The sequence below is a fragment of the Euleptes europaea genome, chromosome 12, assembly GCF_029931775.1.
Source record: "Euleptes europaea isolate rEulEur1 chromosome 12, rEulEur1.hap1, whole genome shotgun sequence".
Lineage (NCBI taxonomy): Eukaryota > Metazoa > Chordata > Lepidosauria > Squamata > Sphaerodactylidae > Euleptes > Euleptes europaea.
In genome coordinates, this window is record NC_079323.1 from 2480970 (window position 1) to 2506193 (window position 25224).

At 49.0% G+C, this 25224-nt stretch overlaps 1 protein-coding gene across 1 annotated transcript in view; it reads left to right on the forward strand.

The window, feature by feature from the left end:
* ARRB1 (arrestin beta 1) overlaps nucleotides 1–25224 on the forward strand; it is a 104986-nt gene that overhangs the window by 72331 nt on the left and 7431 nt on the right. The window contains exons 3-11 of the mRNA XM_056858100.1: nucleotides 3731–3791; nucleotides 8684–8728; nucleotides 9641–9837; nucleotides 16072–16131; nucleotides 18461–18528; nucleotides 19396–19531; nucleotides 20906–20990; nucleotides 22462–22534; nucleotides 23030–23167. Coding sequence (XP_056714078.1) covers nucleotides 3731–3791; nucleotides 8684–8728; nucleotides 9641–9837; nucleotides 16072–16131; nucleotides 18461–18528; nucleotides 19396–19531; nucleotides 20906–20990; nucleotides 22462–22534; nucleotides 23030–23167 — 863 coding nt within the window. The remainder of the gene's footprint in view (nucleotides 1–3730; nucleotides 3792–8683; nucleotides 8729–9640; nucleotides 9838–16071; nucleotides 16132–18460; nucleotides 18529–19395; nucleotides 19532–20905; nucleotides 20991–22461; nucleotides 22535–23029; nucleotides 23168–25224) is intronic.

Genomic DNA, 25224 nt, shown 5'->3' on the forward strand with positions numbered 1-25224 from the left:
CTCTCCCTTCCAACCTTAAGCAGCCGCACTGGCGCTGTCCGAGAAGACCATCGAGGCGTTGTTGTTGCTAAGCAATGCCTGGCAGAGGCCCCGCCCCTCCTCTGCGCATCAAATCGGGCTCCCACAAAAGGAGGCCGCCAAACATGATTGGCTGGGAGAGACGGCAGAAGCCCCGAGTGGCATTGCAAACTCTGCCAGGAAAGTGCTTTGGAAATTGCCAGGGTTTTTTTATTCTTTTTGCAAAGAAGGTGAGGGGCTGATGGCTCAGTGGCAGAGCATCTGCTTGGCTTGCAGAAGGTCCCAGGTTCAATCCCTGGCATCTCCTGTTAAAGGGACCAGGCAGGAGGTGATATGAAAGACCCCTGCATGAGACCCTGGAGGGCTGCTGCTGGTCAGAGTAGACACTACTGACTCTGATGGACCGAGGGGCTGATTCAGTATGAGGCAGCTGCATGTATTCATGTGTTCTGGGGAAGGGCCATAGCACAGTGGCAGAGCATCTGCTTGGTGTGCAGAAGGTCCCAGGTTCAATCTCCGGCATCTCCAGTTAAAGGGACCGAGCAAGTAGGTGATGTTAAAGACCCTTGCCTGAGACATTGGAGAGCTGCTGCCGGTCTGAGTAGACAATACAAACTTTGATGGACCAAGGGTCTGATTCAGTAGAAGGCAGCTTCGTGTGTGTTCATGTGAGTCCAGCAGCACCATAAATACCACAATTTGGGGGGGGGGGTGAGCCTTCAAGAGTCATAGTTCTGTTGGTCAGATTTGACTCTCGAAAGCTCCCACTCCAAAAACCATGTCGGTCTCTAAGGTGCTGCTGGACTCGAATCCAGCTCTTCTACTGCAGGCCAACACGGCTGCCCTCTGAAACAGTAATACGAAGCGGTTTTCCAGTGGTTCTCGTAGGTTATCCGGGCTGTGTGACCGTGGTCTTGATATTTTCTTTCCTGACGTTTCGCCAGCAGCTGTGGCAGGCATCTTCAGAGGAGTAACACTGAAGGACAGTGTCTCTCAGTGTCAAGTGTGTAGGAAGAGTAATATATAGTCAGACCCAAATATATATATAGCTCAAACCCAACCCCATTCTGACTATATATTACTCTTCCTACACACTTGACACTGAGAGACACTGTCCTTCAGTGTTACTCCTCTGAAGATGCCGGCCACAACTGCTGCCGAAACATCAGGAAAGAAAATACCAAGACCACCGTCACACAGCCCGGATAACCTACAAGAACCACTGGAAAACTGACCGTGAAAGCCTTCGACAATATTTCGGTTTTCCAGTGTTTGTACAATTCCGTTCAGACATTGTAGAGAATTCAGAGAAGCTCTCTCTTGATGCCGATAAACTGTTTATGAACCTGCCTTCCTGGACCGCTGAATAGAAGGAAGGATCTGAATCTGAATTTCAGTGCAGCGGATGAGTCACCCATCTCCAGGTCTGCCTTCGCCCACACAGCTCCCTCCCCTCCAGCTCCCTCCGCACAAAGCACGGTCAGCGCTTGACAAAAGCCAGGTCCCTGCATCGCCGAGGTTGCTGGCTGCGGCCAGTAGTTAAAAGGGGAATTCTGGTCACCGTTAACCTGGGTTAGTTCAAACAGAACCCCAAAACGAGGTTAAAAGCAAACCATGGAAGGGACGGGGATTGTTTGGGAGGAGAAGGGTTGTACTGCGGCTCAGCGAAAGAGCCTCTGCTTGGCATGCAGAAGGTCCCAGGTTCAATCCCCGGCATCCCCAGTTGAAAGGACCATGCAGTAGGTGATGTGAAGGACCTCTGCCTGAGACCCTGTAGAGCCAGGGAAAGGGGCTGCGACTCAGTGGAAGAGCCACTACGTTGAATACAGAAGGTCCCAGGTTCAGTTCCTGGCATCTCCAGTTAAAAACAAGGACTAAGCAGAAGGTGATGTGAAAGACCTCTACCTGAGACCCTGGAGAGCCATGTGTGTGTGTTAAGTGCTGTCAAGTCGCTTCCGACTCATGGCGACCCCATGAATGAAAGTCCTCCAAAATGTCCTATCTTTGACAGCCATGCTCAGATCTTGCAAATTGAAGGCTGTGGCTCTCCATGGAGAGCCATGGAGAGGGGCTATGGTTCAGTGGAAGATCCTCTGCTTGACATGCAGAAGGTCCCAGGTTCAATCCCCAGCATATCCAGACAAAAGGACCAGGTGGTAGATGATGGGTAAGGCCTCCGCCTGAGACCCTGGTGAGCCACTGCTGGTCTGAGTAGACAATGCTGACTTTGATGGACTGAGGGACTGATTCAGTATAAGGCAGCTTCATGTGTTCATGTGTGTCCAGGACCTTAGCATGCTCCTGATCTCCTGCATGTAAGTAAGATGTTTGGATCATAGGAGGGAGTAGCTGCAGCTCAGAGAAAGAGGGTCTGTTTTTGCTTGCTGGTCCAAGGTTAAAATGCTTAGGCCTGTTTAGCTTAGAAGGAAGGCGGTTAAGGGGAGACATGATAGAGGTCTATAAAACTATGCATGGTGTGGACAGAAAGAAGCTTTTCTCCCTCTCTCATAAGACTAGAACCCGGGGTCATCTGCTGAAGCTGGAGGGTGAGAGATTCAAAACTGATAAAAGGAAGTATCTCTTCACACAACGCATAGTTAAATTGTGGAACTCCCTGCCCCAGGGTGTGGTGATGGCTGCCAACTTGGAAGGCTTTAAGAGGGGAGTGGACATGTTCATGGAGGAGAGGGGTATTCATGGCTACTAGTTAAAATGGAGACTAGTCATGATGCACACCTATTCTCTCCAGGATCAGAGGAGCATGCCTGTTATATCAGGTGCTGTGGGACACAGGCAGGATGGTGCTGCTGCAGTCGTCTTGTTTGTGGCTTCCTAGAGGCACCTGGTTGTCCACTGTGTGAACAGACTGCTGGACTTGATGGGCCTGGGTCTGATCCAGCAGGGCCTTTCTTATGTACCCCCAGCATCTCCAGTTAAAGGAGTTCAGTTAGCAGGCAGTTGTTGTGGCCAGAGAGGAGGCAGCCCTGGACGATTGATCTGACCTGTAAAAGGCAGCTTCCCGTGTTCGTATGCACCACTTCCCTCTGCCTGAGGCCTGGCTTTTGTTCCATTGCTCTCTCCTTCCTTCCCACAAGAGCCCCTCTGGCTGGTGGCCACTGGCCGATCGGGGCCAGGATATTGTAAAACAGGAAGAGAACAAGCCGCACTATAAATCTTGTAAATCTTTTTATAAACGCCGTGTGAGATGGATGAGCCTCTGGAAACCGGGGACCGTACCGCGGAGCGGCTTGGAGGATCATCTCGCTTCTCCTGTAAGCGGCTCAGAGCCATCTGTCGGCTGCAAGTTTGTCCAAAGAAGCGCCGAGCTTAGGCTGGGCTTTGACTATCTGCTGCGGGCTTAGTGGTTTACTTTGGAGGTGGTCTGTAGAAGAGTAAGCCAAAGTTAGCTCACTTCTGCTTTTCCTGCTTTCACTGGGTTGAATTTGCTAATAAATGCCTTGTAAATTTGGGGCAGATATTTTGCCTGGTTGCATTTAAGTATTTCCAACTCTGTGATGTGATTATTCTATAAAATGGGGGCACTTGGAAGATGTGCTCCAGGACTGAGAGTATTTTGTTTTAGTGCACACTGGCTGCTGGAAATGTAACAAATGGACTTGATGCCGTTTGAGGATTTAGGTTCTTTGTTAAATTCGTAGCTGGGCGGTATTGCTTGCAGTATCTTTACCCTAAGTTTTGTTTCTCCTTTCAGCTCACAGTCTATCTGGGCAAGAGGGACTTTGTGGACCACATAGACGTTGTCGATCCAGTAGGTAAGTGAGTCGGTTGGTACACATGAACACATGAAGGTGCCTTATACTGAACCAGACCCTTCGTCCATCAAAGTCAGTATTGTCTGTTCAGACTGGCAGCAGCTCTCCAGGGTCTCAGGCAGAGGTCTTTCACATCACCTACTTGCCTGGTCCCTTTAACTGGAGATGCCGGGGATTGAACCTGGGACCTTCTGCATGCCAAGCAGAGGCTCTGCCACTGAGCCACAGCCCCTCCCCAAGTAAGGGGCTGGCGTTGGCAAAATGCAAGTAGCGACTTACTTGACCTTTTGGAACCAAGCTAGACGGCTGAATTGACTGACACCCCCCCCCCCCATCGTGAGCCCTGGTGTTTTCCTCTTCAGCTGTCCTCTTCAAGCACCAGCATAATGAGTCATCTTTAGGAGGAGGAGTTCTCATAAAATAAAAGAGCTTTCCCTAAGTGGACCTCTGTCGCAATTCTTCTCTGTGGGGGCTGTGATGCCCAGGGATGGTTTCAACATGCACGGCCACCCCCTTGTCATGTATCACATAAGATCATCAGAAAGGCCCCATGCTGGATCAGACCCAGGCCCATCAAGTCCAGCAGTCTGTTCACACAGTGGCCAACCAGGTGCCTCTAGGAAGCCCACAAACAAAGACTACTGCAGCAGCCTTGTCCTGCCTGTGTTCCACAGCACCTAATATAACAAGCATGCTCCTCTGATCCTGGAGAGAACAGGTGTGCATCATGACTAGTCTCCATTTTAACTAGTAGCCCTGTATAGCCCTTTCCTCCATGAACATGTCCACTCCCCTCTTCAAGCCTTCCAAGTTGGAAGCCGTCACCACATCCTGGGGCAGGGAGTTCCACAATTTAACTAGGTGTTGTGTGAAGAAATACTTCCTTGTATCTGTTTTGAATCTCTCACCCTCCAGCTTCAGCACGTTGGAGGTTGACTTTAGGCGACACACAACATTTGCTTGTGGTGTCTGATCTGCACTGACTTGTTTTCACACGTGCCAGAACATTACTCTGAATGCGTGCATGGAAAGTGCTGTCAAGTCGCAGCCGACTTAACGGCGACCCCGTAGGCTTTTCAAAGCAAGAGAGGAACAGAGGTGGTTTGCCATTGCCTGCCTCTACGGAGCATACCCCGGATTTCCTTGGTGGTCTCCCATCCAAGTGCTAACTGGGGTCCGTCCTGCTTAGCTTCCTAGATCTTATGAGATCGGGCTGGCCTTGGCCTGAGGGTTGTAGCCTAAAGCAGGGGGGAAGACCTGCCGGAGAGGGAGACCTGCTTTGCTTTTTCTGGATCATCTTTCTCCTTTGTGTGTTTGTTTTGATTGTATTTTTTGCATTGAATTTGTTGGGCCCAAGGCCACTACGTGGAAACAGGCAATGGCAAACCACCTCTGTATGTCTTTTATCTTGTCCTGGATGGCCCAGGCTAGCCTGATCTCATCAGATCTCAGAAGCTAAGCAGGGTCAGCCCTGGTATGGGAGACCACCAAAGAAGTCCTGGGTTGCTACACCAAAGCAGGCAATGGCAAACCACCTTTGTTCGTCTGACCTGACCCGGATGGCCCCGGCTAGCCTGATCTTGTTCAATCTAGGAAGATAAGGAGGGCTGGCCCTGGTTAGTTCTTGGATGGGAGACCACCAAGGAAGTCCAGGGTTGCTACGCAGAGGAAGGCAATGGCAAACCATCTCTGTTGGCCTTGAAATCCCTACAGGGTTACCATAATTCAGCATTCATTTGACCACACTTTACACACACGCACAGTGCCAAAGGCTCTTCCAATCCTACGGGTTTCTAGGGGGCTGTGGCTCAGAGGCTGTGGCTCAGAGGTAGAGCATTTGCTTTGCATGCAGAAGGTCCCAGGTTCAATCCCCAGCATCTCCAGTTAAAGGGACTAGGCAAGTAGGTGATGTGAAAGACCCTTTTCTGCCTGAGACCCTGGAGAGCCGCTGCTGGTCTGAGTAGACAATACTGACTTTGATGGACCGAGAGTCTGATTCAGTAGAAGGCAGCTTCAAGTATTCATGTGTTCACTCCTTCATCCGAGCCAATAATTCCTTTTTACGATGCTTTCACTTCCCTCAGGTTAACTACTGTGGTCAGCAGACAATTCAGGTTCTCTGCTATCTCCAGTCCTGTGGGTACCTGTTGTAGATGTTGAGGGGGGCCCCAATATGTAATTACAACCTTGCCTTTGATTGCCCATTAAACTGCCAGCAAAACCTTGCTCAGTTTGTGAGTGTCTCTCCCTGAACATTTGCACTGACTCATCCATGCCACGTGCTTCCTTTGTTCCGGCAGGGGCTGAGCACACCAACCGAGCGTCCCTCCGGTCCTCAGTCTTTTCTGGCTGCTTCCCCATCCAAAGAAATTAATTAACTTTTGCAAGCAAGAGAAAAGCTCGAGTTTGCCCTGCTCTGCTCTTGGCCCTGCTTCAGAAATCCTGTTTCCGGGCCCAGAAGAACCATTTGCCATTCTGATGTGATTTGCTGTTTTAATTGCATAGCAATAGAAGACTTTTGAATCCAGGCACTGTATTAAGGATAGAAAGGGGCTGTGGCTCAGAGGCAGAGCATCTGCTTGGCATGGAGAAGGCCCCAGGTTCAACCCCTGCCATCTCTAGTTTAAAGACTGCCTGTAGTAAAAGACCTTTGTCCAAGACCCTGCAAGTCAGAACAGATAATACTGGCCTTGAAGGACCAAAGGTCTGGTTCAGTACAACGCAACTTCTAATGAGGAAAGGGTCATGGCTCAGTGGTAGATTATCTGCTTGGCGTGGAGAAGGTCCCAGGTTCAATCCCCAGCACCTCCAGTTAAAGGACCAGGCAGTAGGTCATGTGAATAAATCTCTGAGATCCTGGAGAGCTGCTGCCAGTCTGAGTAGACAATTCTGACTTTGATGGACCAGTGTTCTGATTCAGTGTAAGGCAGCTTCCTTTAGGAAGGAGCCATGGCTCCGTGGTAGAGCATCTAATTGGCATGCAGAAGGTCCCAGGTTCAGTCCCCAGCATCTCCAATTAAAAAGGTCCAGACGGTGATGGGAAAGACCTCTGCCTGAGACCCTGGAGAGCCTCTGCCAGTCAGAGTAGACAATACTGACCTTCATGGACCAAGGGTCTGATTCAGTATAAAGCGACTAAATGTGCCCCCCCCCCCTCAAGCTTCTAGGAAGAATCTCTCCCTCTCTAAGAACATAAGAAAGGCCCTGCTGGATCAGACCAAGGTCCATCAAATCCAGCAGTCTGTTCACACAGTGGCCAACCAGGTGCCTCCAGGAAGCTCACAAGCAAGACTGCTGCAGCAGCATTCTCCTGCCTGTATTCCACAGCACCTGATATAAATAGGCATGCTCATCTGATCCTGGAGAGAATAGGTATGCATCATGGCTAGTATCTATTTTTACTAGTAGACGTGGATAGCCCTCTCCTCAATGAGCATGTCCACTCCCGTCTTCAAGCCTTCCAAGTTGGCAGCCATCACCACATCCTGTGGCAGGGAGTTCCACAATTTAACAATCCATTGTGTGAAGAAATACTCCCTCCTCCCCTATTCTCTGAGTCCTAAACAGAGTTAAACTCTTCTGACCCCATTGATTTCATTGGACTTAGATGGGTGCAACTCTGCTTAAGATCAAGCTGTTAATCATCTGCCTTTCATCCGATGAATTAAATATCAAGTTGCATATTCCCGAAACCTCAACACAGATGCCTTGTGCTTGGGAGTTATCAGAGAAAACATAAATGGTGGAGGGAAAGGCTGTCTTGAATATCAAAGATCACTTTCACTCTCTGCCCACTGATTAAATTTGGGGCCCTTTAATTAATTGTTTGACGCTTAGGTGGATTTTATTGATTTCAAACCAGAGCTTCTGGCCCTGCTGAGGCCTGCCCCTGAACCGGCCTTTGCTCTTTCGAAGACTGAAAGGGTGCCCACTTTTTGTTCAGGTTTCTTCCCAGTCAAAGCCAAGATGGGGAACTAGGGTTGCCAACCTCCAGGTAGGGCCTGGAGATCTCCTGGAATGAAAGAGACCAGTTCCCCCAGAGAAAATGGCTGCTTTGGAGAGTGCACTCTATGGCATTATACCCCGCTGAAGTCTCTCCCCTCCCCAGGCTTCACCCCAAAAACCTCCAAAAAATTTCCACCCTGGAGTTGGCAACCCAATGGGTAGCTTTCATTTAGCAGCCCACCCGTCTCTCCCCCCCTTTCTTCTCCAACATGCTTTGGTCGTATCTCAAAAGCCAATGTGTTGTAGTGGCTAGAGTGTCATACTAGGATCTAGGAGACCCAGGTGCAAATCCCGGCTCTGCCATGAAAGCTCACTGGGTGACCTTGGGCCAGTTACACACTCTCGGCCTAACCTACCTCACAGGGCGGTTGTGAGGATAAAATGGAATTAAAAACCTCCAGTTCTGAAGAGCCACGGCAGAACGACGCTTGCTGCCCTGCCTGTTTATTAATGCGGCCCTCTTTTCCATGCCAGGAAAAGTGGAAGGCAGCAGGAAAAGAGGAAGACCCAACCTGAGATGGATGGACTCCATCAAGGAAGACGCGGCCCTATTTGTTTGCAAGACGTGAGCAAGGTTGCTCAGGATAGGATGTTTTGGAGTCCATTAATTCCTAGAGTCTCCAGAAGTCGGAAGTGACTTGACAGCAGTTAAACCACAGATACACACACACAGAGAGAGAGTTTCCCACAAGCTAGAGGCTGTTTGGAAGCAGTCTAGGTAGTGGTGGGGTTCCGGAGGAGATAATAAGCTGTGTGGATCGGGCCCCCAGCCACTGCAGCTGCAGTTAGCATGGGAAGAGCTAAGCAGAGATGCCCGCCTCTCCATCTACAGAAGTCGCATCGCTGCTGTCTTGAAGACTTTTCTCTTATTTCTTCTTGTTTTACAGATGGCGTAGTGTTGGTGGATCCGGAATATTTGAAGGAAAGGAAAGGTAACGCCTTATTCCCTGCTGTCTACTGCAAGCTTTCTGTGAAAGCTAATGGATCGAGTAGATGCCCCTGCCAGGGTTGGTTGCCAACCTCCAGGTCTGGAGATCTCCTGGAAGTACAGCTGATCTCCAGACGAGAGAGATCGGTTCACCTGGAGAAAGTGGCTGCTTTAGAGGGCGGACGATGGCCATTTATGCACGGCTGTTTCCTCGCGGTCACCCCGCCGACTCCTTCGTGGCTTGGCTTTGATTATGCACGCATTTTCCTACCGTCATAGGTTGCCTCACGCTCCCTGCAGGTTTCCGTGTGTTTTCTGGGTGCTGGCTAAGCATAAACCCAGAAAATGCTGGCAAAACACGTGGAATCACAGGGGGAGAGCGGGGCCACCGCTGACGGTTGAAAAATGCATGCATAGTCAAAGCTAAGCCCCGAAGAAGTCGGCGAGGTGACCGTGAGGAAACAGCCATGTATGAATGGCCTATATACGGCCTTGTAGCACGCTGCGGTCTCTCCCTTCCCAAAGGCTCCGTCCCCAAATCTCCAGGAAATCCCCCACTGTGAGTTGGCAATCCTAAATTAAGGTGAGCAGGTGCAGAGAGCAAGCGTCACTCAAATAGCTTTGGGGCCTTCTGTAGCTGCTATATACAGGGCTGTCTGCCTCCAGGTGGGGCTGGGAGATCTCCCAGAATTACGACCGATCTTCAGACCACGGCGGCTTCGAGGGGCGGATGCTATGGAATTATGCCCTGATGAGGTCCCTTCCCTCCCCAAACGCCCCCCTCCCCTGGCCCTGCCTCCAAATCTCCAGGAGTTGGCAACCCTTGCCCTGGGCGAGGTTGGCCCCTAAAAACTCACACCTGGCACCTGGCAATGTCCCCACCCCCTGAACAACCTGTCGTCCCCTCTCCCCCCAGTTTTCGTGACGCTGACATGCGCCTTCCGCTACGGCCGCGAGGACCTGGACGTCCTGGGCTTGACCTTCCGCAAGGATCTTTTTGTTGCCAACATCCAGGCCTTCCCCCCAGTCCCCGAGGAGAAGAAGCCCCTGACGCGGCTCCAGGAACGGCTGATTAAGAAGCTGGGTGAGCAGGCCTACCCCTTTACCTTCGAGGTAGGAGTCCTTCTTTCTCTCCTTTCAATCTCCGGTTCGAACCCCTCTTCCGTCCGTCAAGCTGCCCCGAGCAACGGTTCTTAGTGTCGACGTGCTAGTTTTCTGTGCGTGGGGAGGTTATTTTATTTATTGTATTTATTTATTGCATTTTAGTTAGTTTTGCATACAGGAAAGGGGAGGGGCCGTGGCTCAGTGGAAGAGCATCTGCCTGGCATGCAGAAGGTCCCAGGTTCAATCCCCGGCATCTCCCGTTAAAGGGACTAGGCAAGGAGGTGATGTGAAAGACCCCTGCCTGAGACCCTGGAGAGCCGCTGCCGGTCTGAGTAGACAATACTGAATTTGATGGACCAAGGGTCTGATTCAGTATAAGGCAGCTTCATGTGTTCATTTTAGGGGAGGGGCCATGGCTCAGTGGTAGAGCATCTGCTCGGCATGCAGAAGGTCCCAGTTTCAATCCCCGGCATCACCAGTTAAAGGGACCAGGCAAGTAGGTGATGTGAAAGCCTGAGACCCTGGAGAGCCGCTGCCGGTCTGAGAAGACAATACTGACCTTGATGGACCAAGGGGGGGTCTGAGTCAGTATCAGGCAGCTTCATGTGTTCAATATTCCATAACATAAGTGACCTCCTGCAGTCTGAAGTGACAGAGCCCAGTTTATTTTATTGATGTGCCTCATTTATACCCTACTATTCTCCCCAAAGAGGACCCAAAGCAGCTGACATCATTCTCCTCACTTCTTCTTCTTCTTTTTTAAATATTTTATTGAATTTTTAGCATACAAAGTGGGGAAGGAAAAAAAGTTTAGGAACAATTATGATATGTTGTACAGGGTTGACATTCGGAACAGGTCCACACCACTTTCATCATTTCGTTATTATCATACTTCATTATCTACCATAGTCTATGAACTACTATTTTAGATCTTCTCTTTAATCAATATTCTATATCTTAATCAAGAAGAACTCAGCTATTATATTAACATCTTATTTCTTTATCTAATTCTAACTGAAGTCCTGTCATCTTCGGACGTGCGTAGACTAGTCAGCGTCTGGAGTGACTAGAGCAGGCCCGTTGTCTCATTGTTCGTGGTCCCCTATTGGGCCGGCAGATGATGAGCAAATCAATTATAGTCTTGGTATCATATACATATATATCTTTAACTGTGTATCTATCATAGAATGCTTGCCACTTTTGTTTATGTTCATCAGGTTTCTCCTTCGTCCAATTAGAGAATCTTGCCATGTCCGCATATTCATACATTTCTGTAATCCAGTGTTCTAGTGATGGTGTTCTTTTGCCTTTCCAGTATTTTGCATACAATGTCCTTGCAGCTGTCATTCCTTACAGAAAAAGTTATTTATTTGTAGAGTTTATTTGTGTTGGAACTATTCCTAACAAGAAGTATTTGGGTTGGAAATCAAATTTCAAATGCATTGTCTCTTGTAGTTCTCCATATATGACTTTCCAATATTTTTGTGCTTTGTTGCAACTCCACAGCTGATGAAAAAATGTACCTTGAGTTTCTGAACATTTCCCAACAATTAGCTTGGTTTGATTTGTACATTTTTTTGTAAATCTTTAGGTGCAAAATGCCATCTGTAGAACATCTTATACCAGTTTTCTCTTACTGTTTGGGAGCTCGTGAATTTTATGTCTTGTTGCCACATTTTTTCCCAAGTCTGCAAAGGTTTCACCAAAGTTCTGCATCCATTTCACCATACAAACTTTTATTTGCTCCAGGGCCGTTTCTAATGCCAGTAACATTTTGTAGATTTTAGATAGTAGATGGTCTTGAGTTTTGTTTATTATTGATTCAAATTCAGTGAGCTTTCTTGATTTCCCCTTCTGAAGATAATCAGCTTTTAGTGCATGGATTATTTGCATGTATGAAAACCATGATATTATAACATTTTCCGTAATTAAATCTTGAAAAGATTTGATGTTGCCTTCTTTGTTGATAAGATCTTTGTAAGTCAAGAAGTCAAATTTGAGCCTAGTTTTCCAGTCCCAATATGCCTCGGTAGATCATTCTCCTCACTTCTGTTTTATCCTCACAACAGCCCTGTGAGGGAGGTCAGGCTGAGAGTGTGCGACCAGCCCCAAGTCACCCAGCAAGCTTCCGTGGCAGTGGGGATTCGAACTTGGGTCTCCCACAATGGCTCTTTTAATAACTGTTTATAACTGTGTATAATTTTTATCGATTGTTGACGTTTATGTATTGGTTTATTTAATAATTGTTCTCTGCTCTGAGCCTGGCCCTGGCCAGGAAATAGAGTGGGGTATAAGCTGAATACGATAAAAAATAAATAAAATCCTGGTCCAACACTCTAACCACTACACTACGCCGGCTCTTCTTCCCTCCTGAGTGGCTTCTCTGAAAAGAGATTTAGGCCCTTTAGAAGCACTGTGAGGAATTTAGATTTGGGCTCTATAAACAGAATAAAATATAGAAGGAGGAGGAGGAAGGTTGGTTTTTATATGCCGACTTTCTCTACCACTTAAGGAAGAATCAAACCGGCTTACAATCACCTTCCCCTCCCCACAACAGACACCCTGTGGGGCTGAGAGAGCTGTGACTAGCCCAAGGTCAGTGGGGTACTTGCACACAGCTTATATGGGAGACATATACAGCCCAGCATAAAAACTTAAAACAATATTACCAGATGTTGGTGTAATTGGTAATATATTCAACCTATTACATGCCTGGTCTGTCTTATATTGCCTGTCTATGTAAATATATTTGTAATATGTGTGCATGTTTTACATGGGTTTCAAAGAGACCACTGAGGAAGGCCATATAGACCGAAACGCATTTGGCATGGGGTGACAGATATCAACCTAAGGAAATGCCATAGTGCGGTTTTAACGGATTTTAAATAATTTTAATCTTGACATAGCGCTTCTAATAAATTATGTATTTCCATTATTTATATATATTTTTCATCCCACCCAACCTTGGGTACCCAACTTCTGTTTTCTAGGTTGGGTTCTATTCCCCTCTTTTTTCTTCCACTAGCCCAAGGTCACGTGGCCGGCTTCGTGTGTAGGAGCGGGGAAACCAACCCAGTTCACCAGATTAGCCTCCACCGCTCATGTGGAGGAGTGGGGGAATCAAACCCGGTTCTCCAGATTAGAGTCCGCTGCTCCTAACCACCGTTCTTAACCACTACACCACGCTGGGGGGGTCTGTTCCAAAAGAGGACCTTGGGAACATTTCGGCTGGCTCCGCAGCATCTCTGCAGGAGGCAACATCCCGGCTGGGAGGAAAACCAGCCAGCTTTGTTCCTTCCGTCTTCTGTTGGCTTGATCCTTCTGATGCCGCCCACAGATAGTCGGCAGCGCGCTTCCCAGCCTCATTTCCAGCAACACGATCTCTAAGAACCTCCCACGCTGGTCACTGGCGTCCAGTCCTTGCAGGAAAGACAGATAGATGTGCTCAAAATAAAGGTTTTTGGTTTCAGGGTAGTATGTGAGTGTTTTTTTGGGGGGGGGGTATATTGAGGGGGGTTTTTAATTAATTTTTATTATTTTTTTCTATATAAGGGGAATGCAAACGGAAAAGGAGGAAATAGGGGTATCAGCAATACAATTAAAAAGGACAGAAAATAGAAAGCAAATCAAACAGATTACATTGCCATGCTATTCAACATCATTATGCAATTAGAGTAGCTACCCAGCTTACAGGAGAAAATTTTAGCATTACAAACCATACAGCCCAAAACTAAACGCCTTATCATGCATGTTTTATGTCTAAATAGTCAAAATAGTTTTCCAAATACGGAATCGAATGGGGTTTCACTATAATTAATTAGCATCTACCCTCTTACTTTTATTATGATTGTAGTTAAACCTCAACATACTGATAAAATAATTTCCATTTTTCATGAAACGCGGGGGGGGGGAGTATATTGTTAGTAGCTGTGTCTTTATTGTAAAGAACTCTGGGTATAGACTTAACATTGTCGCTTTTATAATAAATGTCTTGAGCCATTTCTAATGTCTTCAGTTGCACTGGGTCAAGAGGAAAGGCAGGGTACAAATCTTTAATAGTAAACAAATGTCTTGAAGACAAAAACGGATTTTTAAGAATGTCAGAAGAGCCCTGCTGGATCAGACCGGTGAGGGTCCATCCAGTCCAACATCCTGTCCCACACAGTGGCCGACCAGTTCCTTTGGAAGACCAACAGGGCTTGTTCTGTTAATAATACATTTCCTATTAAATTCTTAATATTGTTGTCAAAATTCCTTTTTTCTGGGTTTTTTTGGAATATAAGGTTTAAATATAGTAATAAATAAACAATAGTCAACCTGGTGCCCCAGGGAAGCCGGCAGAAACCCCTGGCGCAAAGACCTTGTGTTACCCCCCCGCATCTGGTACAAAGATATACTGCTACTAGACATGGAGGTTCCATTTAGATGCCAAGGCTGCTCATCGCTGTGGAGGGACTGGACAACGGTGTTCCTATTTGCCCAGAATGGGTCCCAAAAGACCAACTTGGCTTTCACCAGCTCCTGTCAATCTTATGGGATCTACTACGATTTTAAGCGCAGCCGCTCCACAAGATGTGTTAATTCACCCTTTCCTCTTTACCCTGCATCTGCTTTAAATTAAGAGTGCTAATCGTATTCCGGGCCTGGCTTCTGGTATTAATTCCAGCTCTCAGAGATTTTCCCATATTGACTTCCTTTTCAGAAATTATTTATCTTTTTAACATGTCCCAGTTCTGCATCCACTGATGCTTTTTAAACTCAACTAGAAAGGGTTTAAGGAAGCCAGACAAATGTAAGAATTGTCTCCCTGAACAGGGGCAAATGTCTGTCTCACCCAAGCTCCAGTTTTTAACAGTGGTGAACCAGAGGCCCGTGGAAAATCTCCAAAGCAGAACATGAAGGCAAAAGCCCTTCCTTCTTGCATTTCCCCAGCAATATGGTACACAGAGGTAGACTGCCCTTGAGTCTGGAAGTTCTCTGCACCCGTCATGGCTAAAACCTGTTGATCGATATATCTTCCATGAATTAGTCAAACCCATTTTTAAAGAACCTGTACTCTTGTGGGCATTACTGTAGACTGGGGCAATGAGTTCCACACATGAAATTACGTCTTATGTAAAGAAGTGTTTCTCTTTGTCCTGAAGCTATAGCTCTTCATCTTAACTGAGCGCCCTAGTACTGGGGGAGAGGGAGGGAAATTTCTCTGTATCCATGTTCTCTACTCCATGCATAATTTTATCAGCTTTATGCCAGGGCCCCAGGGCTGCCAACCTCCAGGTACTGAAGGAAAAACAGACACCTCTGTACACGTATCAAGAGGATGAGAAAATCAATACAGGAATACAGCTGTTAACAATGCCAAATATATTGTAGCTATATTTTTCACAGTATGTGGCAATGATACCACCCTCAACACATATATACACTACAATCAAGAGATGTATATTTTTACATTATTGTGAAATATCCAAACAGGTAACAAATTCCTCTAACAGGTAAGTATTGAAGCAAAGTTCACTAGAAATATTCTTTTACCTGTTAGAGGAATTTGTTGAGACTTACCTGTTTGGATATTTCACAATAATGTAAAAAAGCATCCTAAAAGAATATTTCTAGTGAACTTTGCTTCAATACTTACCTGTTAGAGGAATTTGTTGAGACTTACCTGTTTGGATATTTCACAATAATGTAAAAATATACATCTCTTGATTGTAGTGTATATATGTGTTGAGGGCGGTATCATTGCCACATACTGTGAAAAATATAGCTACAATATATTTGGCATTGTTAACAGCTGTATTCCTGTACTGGTTTTCTCAACCTCCAGGTACTAGCTGGAGATCTCCTGCTATTACAACTGATCTCCAGCCGATAGAGATCGGAGAAACCTGGAGAAAATGGGTGCTTCGGCAATTGGACTCTATGGCATTGAAGCCCCTCGCCAAACCCCACCCTCCTCAGGCTCCGCCCCAAAAAACCTCCCACCAGTGGCAAAGAGAGACCTGGCAACCCTATACCTGGAGTTTGGCAACCCTAGCCATTGGGCTGATGGGGTTTTCCTTTACCTGGTCTGCCGTTTGCTTATTATGGGGACTGAGCTGTTTTGGGATGTCGTCTTACACTCCCTCAGTAGCCGAGGTGATTAATTGTTCGTAGAAGTCTCAATAAAGAAGTCCAGGAGGCCTTGGGTGTGCCTGCCTGCCGTGCAGGGTCGTCGCTCACGTGGCTCCCTTTCCATTTCAGATCCCTCCCAACCTCCCCTGTTCTGTGACGCTGCAGCCCGGCCCCGAAGACACAGGAAAGGTAAAACAGGGGTTGTCTATGTATGGGGTGGGTGGATGGGGGGTTCCTCCTGAGAAAACCTCCGTGGTGTGAAGGTAATGAGTGTCCTTTACCTGCCCCATTTCCCTGAGGCTATCACCTGCGCTGGTGTAGCAGCTCAGAACAGCAGCTCTGAGCAGGTTTCCAGCGAGTAGAGGGTCTCCTCATGAGCCGAGCAGAGAGAAAGGGGCTCTCTTCCTGCCTATCAATGCCTTTGGCCAGTCTTGGGAAAGTTGCAGATGTTGTGAAATTCCTGCAGAGAAGAACCCTGGCCTTAGTTTCTTTACTTGTTAGGGATTCCCCCAGGCATCCTACTGGTGTCTTATGAAGGGAGCTTTAACCCTTGAAGGCTTCTACCCTGGAAATCTTGTCCACTAAGGTGCTTCTCGGCTTGAATCTGGCTGGTCTACTGCAGACCAACACGGCTACCCATCTGAAACTATCTCCACGTTTCTGTTTCTCTCTCTCTTTTTTTTTTAAAGTTTTTTTATTTTTCCATACAATCATTATACATTTCATTACATATTGTAAAAAGTCTAATTCTTTGACTTCCCCTCTCCCCTCCTCTGATCCTTTAATTAACATTTTTTTTCTCTTTGTATTGTTTTTCTAATTCAATTATAACAAAACCGTCAATACATCCGTTCTGAATTAGATCAAAATACATTTGTTAATATCACATTTAAGTTCATCTCTACAATAATTAATCCATGCCTCCCAATCTTTTGCAAATTCATTATCATCCTTTTGATTTACCGACGCTATAGGTTTTGCCATTTCTACTAATTCCATCATTTTTTCAATCTGTTTCTCTTAACCCAAAGCTCGCTTAGTGACAATAGAGACCTTTTCCTTTAAAAAGAACAGAGTTGACAAAAGCAACAGCTTTCCCCGTTGGCAGCTGGACAAGCAAATAATGCACTTCAATGCCCTTGAGGGTGGTTCAGTTAATGCTGCGTTGCGCGTTCGATGAAGGGATGAGGCTGAACGGAGGGGGAACCGGGGCAGCCCGAATGGGGTTCCTTCCTCCCTGTTGGCCACACCTTTTGTGTCCTTCTGTTCTAAAAAGAAAGGGTGTCATAGAAGCCTTCAAGGATGAAGCCATTTCGCAGGGCATGTCAAGCTGAGCTGTTCCACCACGCGTGTGGTTGAGGACAGAGGCGGTTTTTCCATCTGGCTGCCCCCCCCCCCACCTCTGCAATACTCCCACAAGTGGGTATAATATGCATTAGGCTGCTGCTGCTGTCGTTCATGGCGCCTGATTTTTATGGTTGTGAATCTTATTAATTTACATCACATTTTGAGCTGTTTTAAAAGGCCGTGAGCCGCTCTGAGCCCAGTCTTGGCCAGGAAAGGGTGGCCTATAAATAAAATAAATTAATAACAATGGCAACAACAATAATAACAACAACAACATTACGACTGCTCCGACAGGAACATAAGAACGTAAGAAAGACCCTGCTGGATCAGACCAAGGTCCATCAAGTCCAGCAGTCTGTTCACACAGAGGCCGACCAGGTCCCTCCAGAGAGCCCCCAAACAAGACGACTGCAGCAGCACCATCCTTCCTGGGTTCCAGTGCACCTACTATAACAGGCATGCTCCTCTGATCCTGGAGAGGATAGGTGTGCATCATGTCCAGATTTTGACTAATAGCCACGGATAGCCCTCTCCTCCATGAACATGTCCACTCCCCTCTTAAAGCCCTCCAAGTTGGAAGTCATCATCACATAAGAACGTAACAAAAGCCCTGCTGGATCAGACCAAGGTCCATCAGGTCCAGCAGTCTGTTCACACAGTGGCCAAACCAGGTGCCTCTAGGAAGCCGACAAGCAAGACGGCTGCAGCAGCATTTATCCTGCCTGTGCTCCACAGCACCTCATAGAATAGGCCTGCTCCTCTGAGTCTGGAGAGAATAGGTGTGCATCATGACTCATGTCCATTTTAACTAGTAGCCACAAATAGCCCCATCCTCCATGAACATGTCCACTCCCCTCTTAAAGCCTCCCAAGTTGGCAGCCATCCCCACATCCTGGGGCAGGGAGTTCCACAATTTAACTATGTGTTGTGTGAACATGAATCTGTCCATGGGCGTTCACACCCCCAGGGCAGCAACGTGGTATTGTGTATTTATTTGGGTTAAATATTTGCTGCCTTTCCAATCCGAGAACGGCCGAAGGTGGCTTCCACACCATACGTTGTAATTACAGAGGTCAAACTAAAGACGAGAGATCAAAAGCGGATTACGATCGCTAGTTGCCTGCTGCTCTTCCTCAGTCTCCAACCGGTTCTGTTTGCCTCTCTTTCCCAGGCGTGTGGCGTTGACTACGAGGTCAAAGCTTTCTGCGCAGAGAATCTGGAGGAGAAGATCCACAAGAGGTGCGCAAGGTCTCTCACTCCTCTGTGCTAGTCGGGCAGGGGTGCGTCGGTCTCCGTGGCCCCATCTGGGGGGGGGGTGCTTTTCTCGGAAGCACAAGCAAGTCCGACTGTTGTTGAAATCTCACCTTTACTCCGGGGAGTTCAGAGCGGCACAGTTGGTTTCCCCCTTCCCCTTTTTATCCACACAACGACCCTCTGAGGAAGGTCAGGCTGAGAGAGAATTGTCTGGGTTGTTGTGAAGCTAAAATGAGGCTGGGAGTCCTTCAGAGACTACCCTGGGCTTCCTGGAGGCAGGGCGAGATGAAAACGGAGAGGGGAGGGTCCGTGGCTCGGTGGCAGAGCATCTGCTTGGCATGCAGAAGGTCCCAGGTTCGATCCCCGGCATCTCCAGTTGAAAGGACCAGGCAGTAGGTTATGTGAAGGACCACAGCCTGAGACCCTGGGGAGCCGCTGCCAGCCAGAGTAGACAATACTGGCCTTGATGGACTGATAGTCTGACTCAGTAGAAAGCAGCTTCATATGTTCATGTGTTCAAAACACTTGACAGATGAACTGCTTGTCAGTTCCCTTGAGCATCTGGTTGGCCATCTCATAGGAGATTGGCCTTGGGTCTCGTCTTGCAGGGCTGGCTGTGGGTTCGGAAGGCGCTCCGGTTTTTAAAGAAAGATTTTGTGCCCCTTTCCCTGAAATTACAATTTCCAGCCTCCCTTGGGGGATTCGGCAACATTTTGGCCATTGTGGAACTGGTTACGGTTTGCAGTGCTGAATCCCCCAAGGGAGGCTGGGAATTGTAGCTTCAGGAAAAGGGGCACAAAGTCTTTCTAACTACCTAACCAGCCCCCTGCCTCATCCTCAATACTGCTACAGGAATTCTGTGCGCTTGGTGATCCGCAAAGTCCAGTATGCGCCAGAGCGGCCCGGACCCCAGCCCATGGCAGAGACCACCCGGCAGTTCCTCATGTCTGACAAACCGCTGCACCTGGAGGCATCGCTGGACAAAGAGGTATCCTGGCTGGCTGGGAATCTTGGCTCAGGGACAGGCAATTCTGGGGCACCTGAGGTCCTGAAGGGGCCGTGGCTCAGTGGTAGAGCATCTGCTTGGCATGCAGAAGGTCCCAGGTTCAGTCCTCGGCATCTCCAGTTAAAAGGACCAGGCAGGAGCTGATGTGAAAAACCTCCGCCTGAGACCCTGGAGAGCCACTGCCAGTCTGAGTAGACAGTACTGATCTTGATGGACCAAGGGTCACATTCAGTATAAGGCAGCCTCATGAGTGTTTAGAGAGGGGCCGTGGCTCAGTGACAGAGCATCTGCTTGGCAGGCAGAAGGTCCCAGGTTCAATCCCCAGCAGCATCTCCAGTTAAAAGGACCAGGCAGGAGATGTTGTGAAAAGACCTCAGCCTGAGACCCTGGAGAGCTGCTGCCAGTCTGGGTAGGCAATTCTGACCTTGATGGACCGAGGGTCTGATTCAGTATAAGGCAGCTTCATGTGGTCCAGCTCTGCTAAGGAGTTGAGGCTAAGTCTGGCCACATGTCCGATTCTGGCTGTTGTGCAAACAGCTCCACTTTGCTGTGGCTGTCTCCCATCACTAGAACCCATGTGCCTGATCCTGTGCTCCGAAGCAATGGTGTGCAGGGGTGCCAGATTGCCTGCTGCAATGGCATGCTTCGGTGGTGCTTGTGGGGGAGAAGACCCCAGTGCATCCTGCCCAGAATGTGTTGCAAGGAACAGCCTGATCTAAACACGAGTCAGGCGAAGCAAAGAGTCACCCCATCTGATTTGCAACTGACTCAGGGTCTTGTTTAAGTGATTCAGCAATGTGTGCATGCAACTAATTGTGCTTATGTTTGCCCGCCACTGTGCAAACTGAGCACACGCTGCTTCTCTGAATGGGGCAGCACCTCTTCGCCTGTGTGGAATTTCGCAGCAGAGCTCTTTCCCTCACCAGCTTCATAATTAAACCGGGCCTTAGAGACATAAGCTGAATGGGGAGGGGCCGTGGCTCAGTGGTAGAGCATCTGCTTGGCATGCAGAAGGCCCCAGGTTCAATCCCCGGCATCTCCAGCTAATAGGACTAGGCAGGTAGGTGATGTGAAAGACCCCTGCCCGAGACCCTGGAGAGCTGCTGCTGGTCTGAGTAGACAAGAATAACTTTGAAGGACCAAGGGTCTGGTTCAGTATAAGGCAGCTTCATGTGTTCAATGTCCACTACATTGTGAGTTGCGGAGAGTTCTCCACAATGGCTGGGGTGGTTTTGGAGTCTTTGTAAGGGACGGAGGATCCCCTCCACCATTCTTTCTGAGTCAAGGTGCTCCCCCCCCCCCCGACTTCCCAGGCTTTGAAACTCAGAGAATTTCCTCCCCTTGTCCTCTCTACAGATTTACTACCATGGAGAACCAATCAATGTTAATGTCCACGTAACAAACAACACCAACAAAACAGTGAAGAAGATTAAAATCTCAGGTAAAAGGGCTTGACTCTCTTGTGCGCTCTCTTGTATCCTCCTCTGGTGGTGGTGGGCTCTCCTTCCCTGGAGGTTTCTAAGCAGGCTAGATGAGAGAGCCAGCATGGTGTAGTGGCTAAGAGCAGTGGCTTGGAGCAGTAGACTCTGATCTGGAGAACTGGGTTTGATTCCCCACTCCTCCACATGTGCAGGGGAGGCTGATCTGGTGAAGTGGATTTGTTACCCCACTCCTACACACAAAGCCAACTGGGTGACCTTGGGCAAGTTACTGCTCTCTCAGCCCCAATTACCTCACAGGGTGTCTGTTGTGGGGAGGGGGTGGGGAGGCGATCGTAAGCCGGTCTGATTCTCCCTTAAGTGGTAGAGAAAGCCGGCATATAAAAACCAACTCTTCTTCTTCATCATCATCTGTTAGCAATGCTGTTCTGTGACCTTAGGCAGATCATGAGAAGGAGGACAGGAAAGGTTGCGTCAGTGCTTGGCTCTCGTGGCCCTTTCTTGCATGCCCAGGGTAATGCCAGTCGCCACTTTGGGGTCAGGAAGCAATTTCTCTCTAGGCCAGATTGGCCCAGTATCCCGGAGGGTTTATTTATTTTTATGTTTTTGCCATCTTCTGGGCATTGAACAGGGGTCACTGGGGGTGTGGGTGGTAGTTGTGAATTTCCTGCATTGTGCAGGGGTTGGGACTAGATGACCATGGAGGTCCCTTCCAATTCTATGATTCTAATTCTGACGTCGGGCGGAGAGGGATTGGCGTTAACCTGTCCTGCTTCTAGCTAAGCCCTCCTGGTCCATCCCGGAGGAGAAGGGGAAAGGCAGGTGATACATGCTAGGCAATTTGATCCAAGATGCCACAACTCTCAGCTGTTTAAGATAGGGCCTTCGTGGCAAAAATCAGCATAGTTGGAAGGTCAGAATGGAGAATGCACGCGGTCCGGTTGCTCAATGCCAAAGGTGCCCTGATCAGCAGAATGCAGGGCGGGCCTCCCCCAGAAGAGGCATTCCTTGGTTGGAGAAGCATTCCCCGTTCGGAGAGGCATTCCACCTTCTCTCACATCCAGGAGGGGGAACGCATCTTCCATGCGCGCACCCACTGCAGCGTGCGTAGCCAATCTTCTCACGCCAGCCGTTCCCCTTCGAACCCGCTCTCCGCTCAGACGCCGGGCTTTGTCCGTTTCATAATTAATTAAACCCTGCCGAGGCAGGATTTCGTCCACAGCTGCGGCCGGTCTGTTTGCTTAATCTGCATAATTCATACGGGGCTGTTAAGCTCTTCCCAGCGCCCGATTTGAATCGGTTTTAGCAGAAATGGTTCACGGCTTTGAGAGAAAACCAAGTCCAGGAGGGAGGGGCAGGAACGGCGCGGAGTTCCATTCTGACCATCAGTAGCTGCCGTCACTTACCTTTGATGCCCTCTCTCTTGTCTCTTTGCCCCTCCGCCTCTCTCCGCCGCCTCCTTTCGACGCCCAGTACGCCAATATGCAGACATCTGCCTGTTCAACACGGCCCAGTACAAATGCCCGGTCGCCGTGGAGGAAGCAGAGTGAGTATTGCTTCCGTCCCGTCCATCAGGGGCCGTGGCCTTTACGCCACGAGTAGAACAGGCCAAGCCCTGCCCTCGAGGAACTGGCAACCAGAATCTTGCCAGCGCACAGAGAACAGAGGTTGGTTAGGAGAGCCAACGCGGCACGGATGGATGTGACAGTGGGTGAGCATAGAAGGGGACCCTCTATGCCAGGGGTCCCTAACCTTTTAAAGCTTGTGGGCACCTTTGGAATTCTGACACAGGGTGGTGGGCACGACCCCAGAATGGCTGCCGCAGGAGTTGGAGCCAACCACACAGCCCAGAAGAGGAGTAATTTTAAAAAATACACTGGAAAAGAGGGGTGAGAGAGAATAAAACCAACCCTGTGGTGTCAGCTGCCACCAAAGTAATGCTATTTAGTCTTTATAGCCAATCAGATCGCCAGTGGGGATGCAAAGTTCAGATTTGCCTCCCGCTGCCTCTCGCTGACCTGTGCCCTTATTCATTCCCCAGCGACGTGGTGGCGCCGAGCTCGACGTTCTGCAAGGTCTACACGCTGACGCCCTTCCTCGCCAGCAACCGGGAGAAGCGCGGCCTGGCCTTGGACGGCAAGCTGAAGCACGAGGACACCAATCTGGCTTCCAGCACGTTGTGAGCAGAGGGGTTTTTTCCTGCCCCCTAGCGACAGGGAAGCAATTTCCCCCGGGGGTTGCGTCAGGGGCTCTGGAGAGCTGGGCTGCTGGGCGGATCCTAGCCTGCTTGTCCTCATGCCAGCATGGTGTAGTGGTTAAGAGCAGTGGTTTGGAGTGGTGGACTCTGATCTGGAGAACTGGGTTCGATTCCCCACTCCTCCACATGAAGCCAGCTGGGTGACCTTGGGCTAGTCACAGCTCTCTCAGCCCCACCTACCTCACAGGGTGTCTGTTGTGGGGAGGGGAAGGCGATTGTAAGCCGGTTTGATTCTCCCTTAAGTGGTTGAGATAGTCAGCATATAAAAACCAACTCTTCTTCTTCTTCATTGTGCAGCAGCAGAAACAGAGGACCTTCCCAAAGGGCATCCCCAATGGGCAGCTGCCCTTTGTGCAGTGATTGCAGCCCTTTGCCCAGCTAGCTCATGCTGAGAGCCCCCAGAACCCAGTCCTGTTCGTGGCAAGCGTTGGTTCCCCCTCCCCTGCCCTCATAGCACCCATGCGCCAAGCCCAGAGCCCGCCTAGCCCCCGTCTTGCTCTTGGACTTCCTTTGGGTTGAGTTTTATTAATAGCATCCCAGTCTAAGTTCCACAGGCTGTAATTTCCACTTGGGCACGCCGAAGGTTGCCTCGTGTTATAATTAGGGACGTCAAGCAATTAAAGGCATGCTTAGTTGATTTGTCATCCGTGAAATGTCCTGCAGAAGAGCACCGGCTGCAGGCAAAGGAGCTTGGGATGGATGGGGTTGCGGGGATGGTTGGGGTGCGCTTTTGCCTGTCCAGAATAGGGCACAATATTTGGAAGGAACCTTTTTGCTCAATCTCCTTCTTCCACTTGGTTGCTATAGTGGCTAGAACAGAGGTCCAGAATTGTGTGGGTGTTTTTACAGCAGGGTGTAGTAGTTAAGAGCAGTGGACTCTAATCTGGAGAACCGGGTTTGATCCCCCCACTCCTCCACATGAGTGGCAGACTCTGATCTGGAGAACTGGGTTTGATTCCCCACTCCTCCATATGAAGTGATCTTGGGCTAGTCCAGGGGTCGGCAAACTCATTAGTCAAAAGAGCCAAATATCAACAGTACAACGATTGAGATTTCTTTTGAGCCAAATTTCTTAAACTTAAACTATAAAGGTAGGTACACTGTTTATTAACTTAATAAACTTTAATTAAAGTTTTAAGTCTTAATTAAACTATAGGTACACTGAATAAAACTTGATATCATACTTAATAGTGATCTTATTTATTGATAAAAATTAAATTGTAAGTCCCTGCCATTTCCCCCTCCCCATCTGGAGTCCTCGTCTGGAGGCCTGGGCTACCGCCATAAAAGCCTATTGGTAGACCTGGCCTCCGGCTGAGTCCCATTGGGAGGCCAGGTCTACCCATTGGCTTTCTTGGCAGTAGACCTGCCCTCCAGAGGCCCATAGAAGCCAATTGGTAGACCTGGCCTCTGAAGAGGGACTTTTTCCCCTCCTCGAAGTCCAGGTCTACCGCCAAGAAAGCCAATGGGTAGACATGGCCTCCTAATAGGACTCAGCCAGAGGCCAGGTCTACCAAAGGAAGCCCGCCCCTCCCAGCAGCTGATAGGCGGGTGGGGCGGGCCAGGAACCGCCTAGCCGCCCGCCCAGCAATCGCGCGGCTAGAGGGGATGGGAGGCTTTAGTCTCCCAACCATTGAGGGCAAGGGAAAGGGGGACCCGGCCATTCTCCACGGCGGGGAGAGGGGGAGAGACAGCGCGCCCGCTCGCCTGCTCTCTCGTGCTCGCTCTCTCTCTCTCTCAGGGGCGCCAGCTCCGCAGCCCGGCTGCCGGCGCGAGCGGGTGTGAGAGCAGGGGCTCCGAACCAAGTTTGGAGAGCCGCACTCAACTGGCCAAAGAGCCGCATGCGGCCCGGGAGCCGCGGTATGCCGACCCCTGGGCTAGTCACAGCTCTCTAGGAGCTCTCTTGGCCCCACCTACATCACAAGGTGTCTGTGGTGGGGAGGGGAAGGGAAGGCGATTGTAAACCACTTTGAGACTCC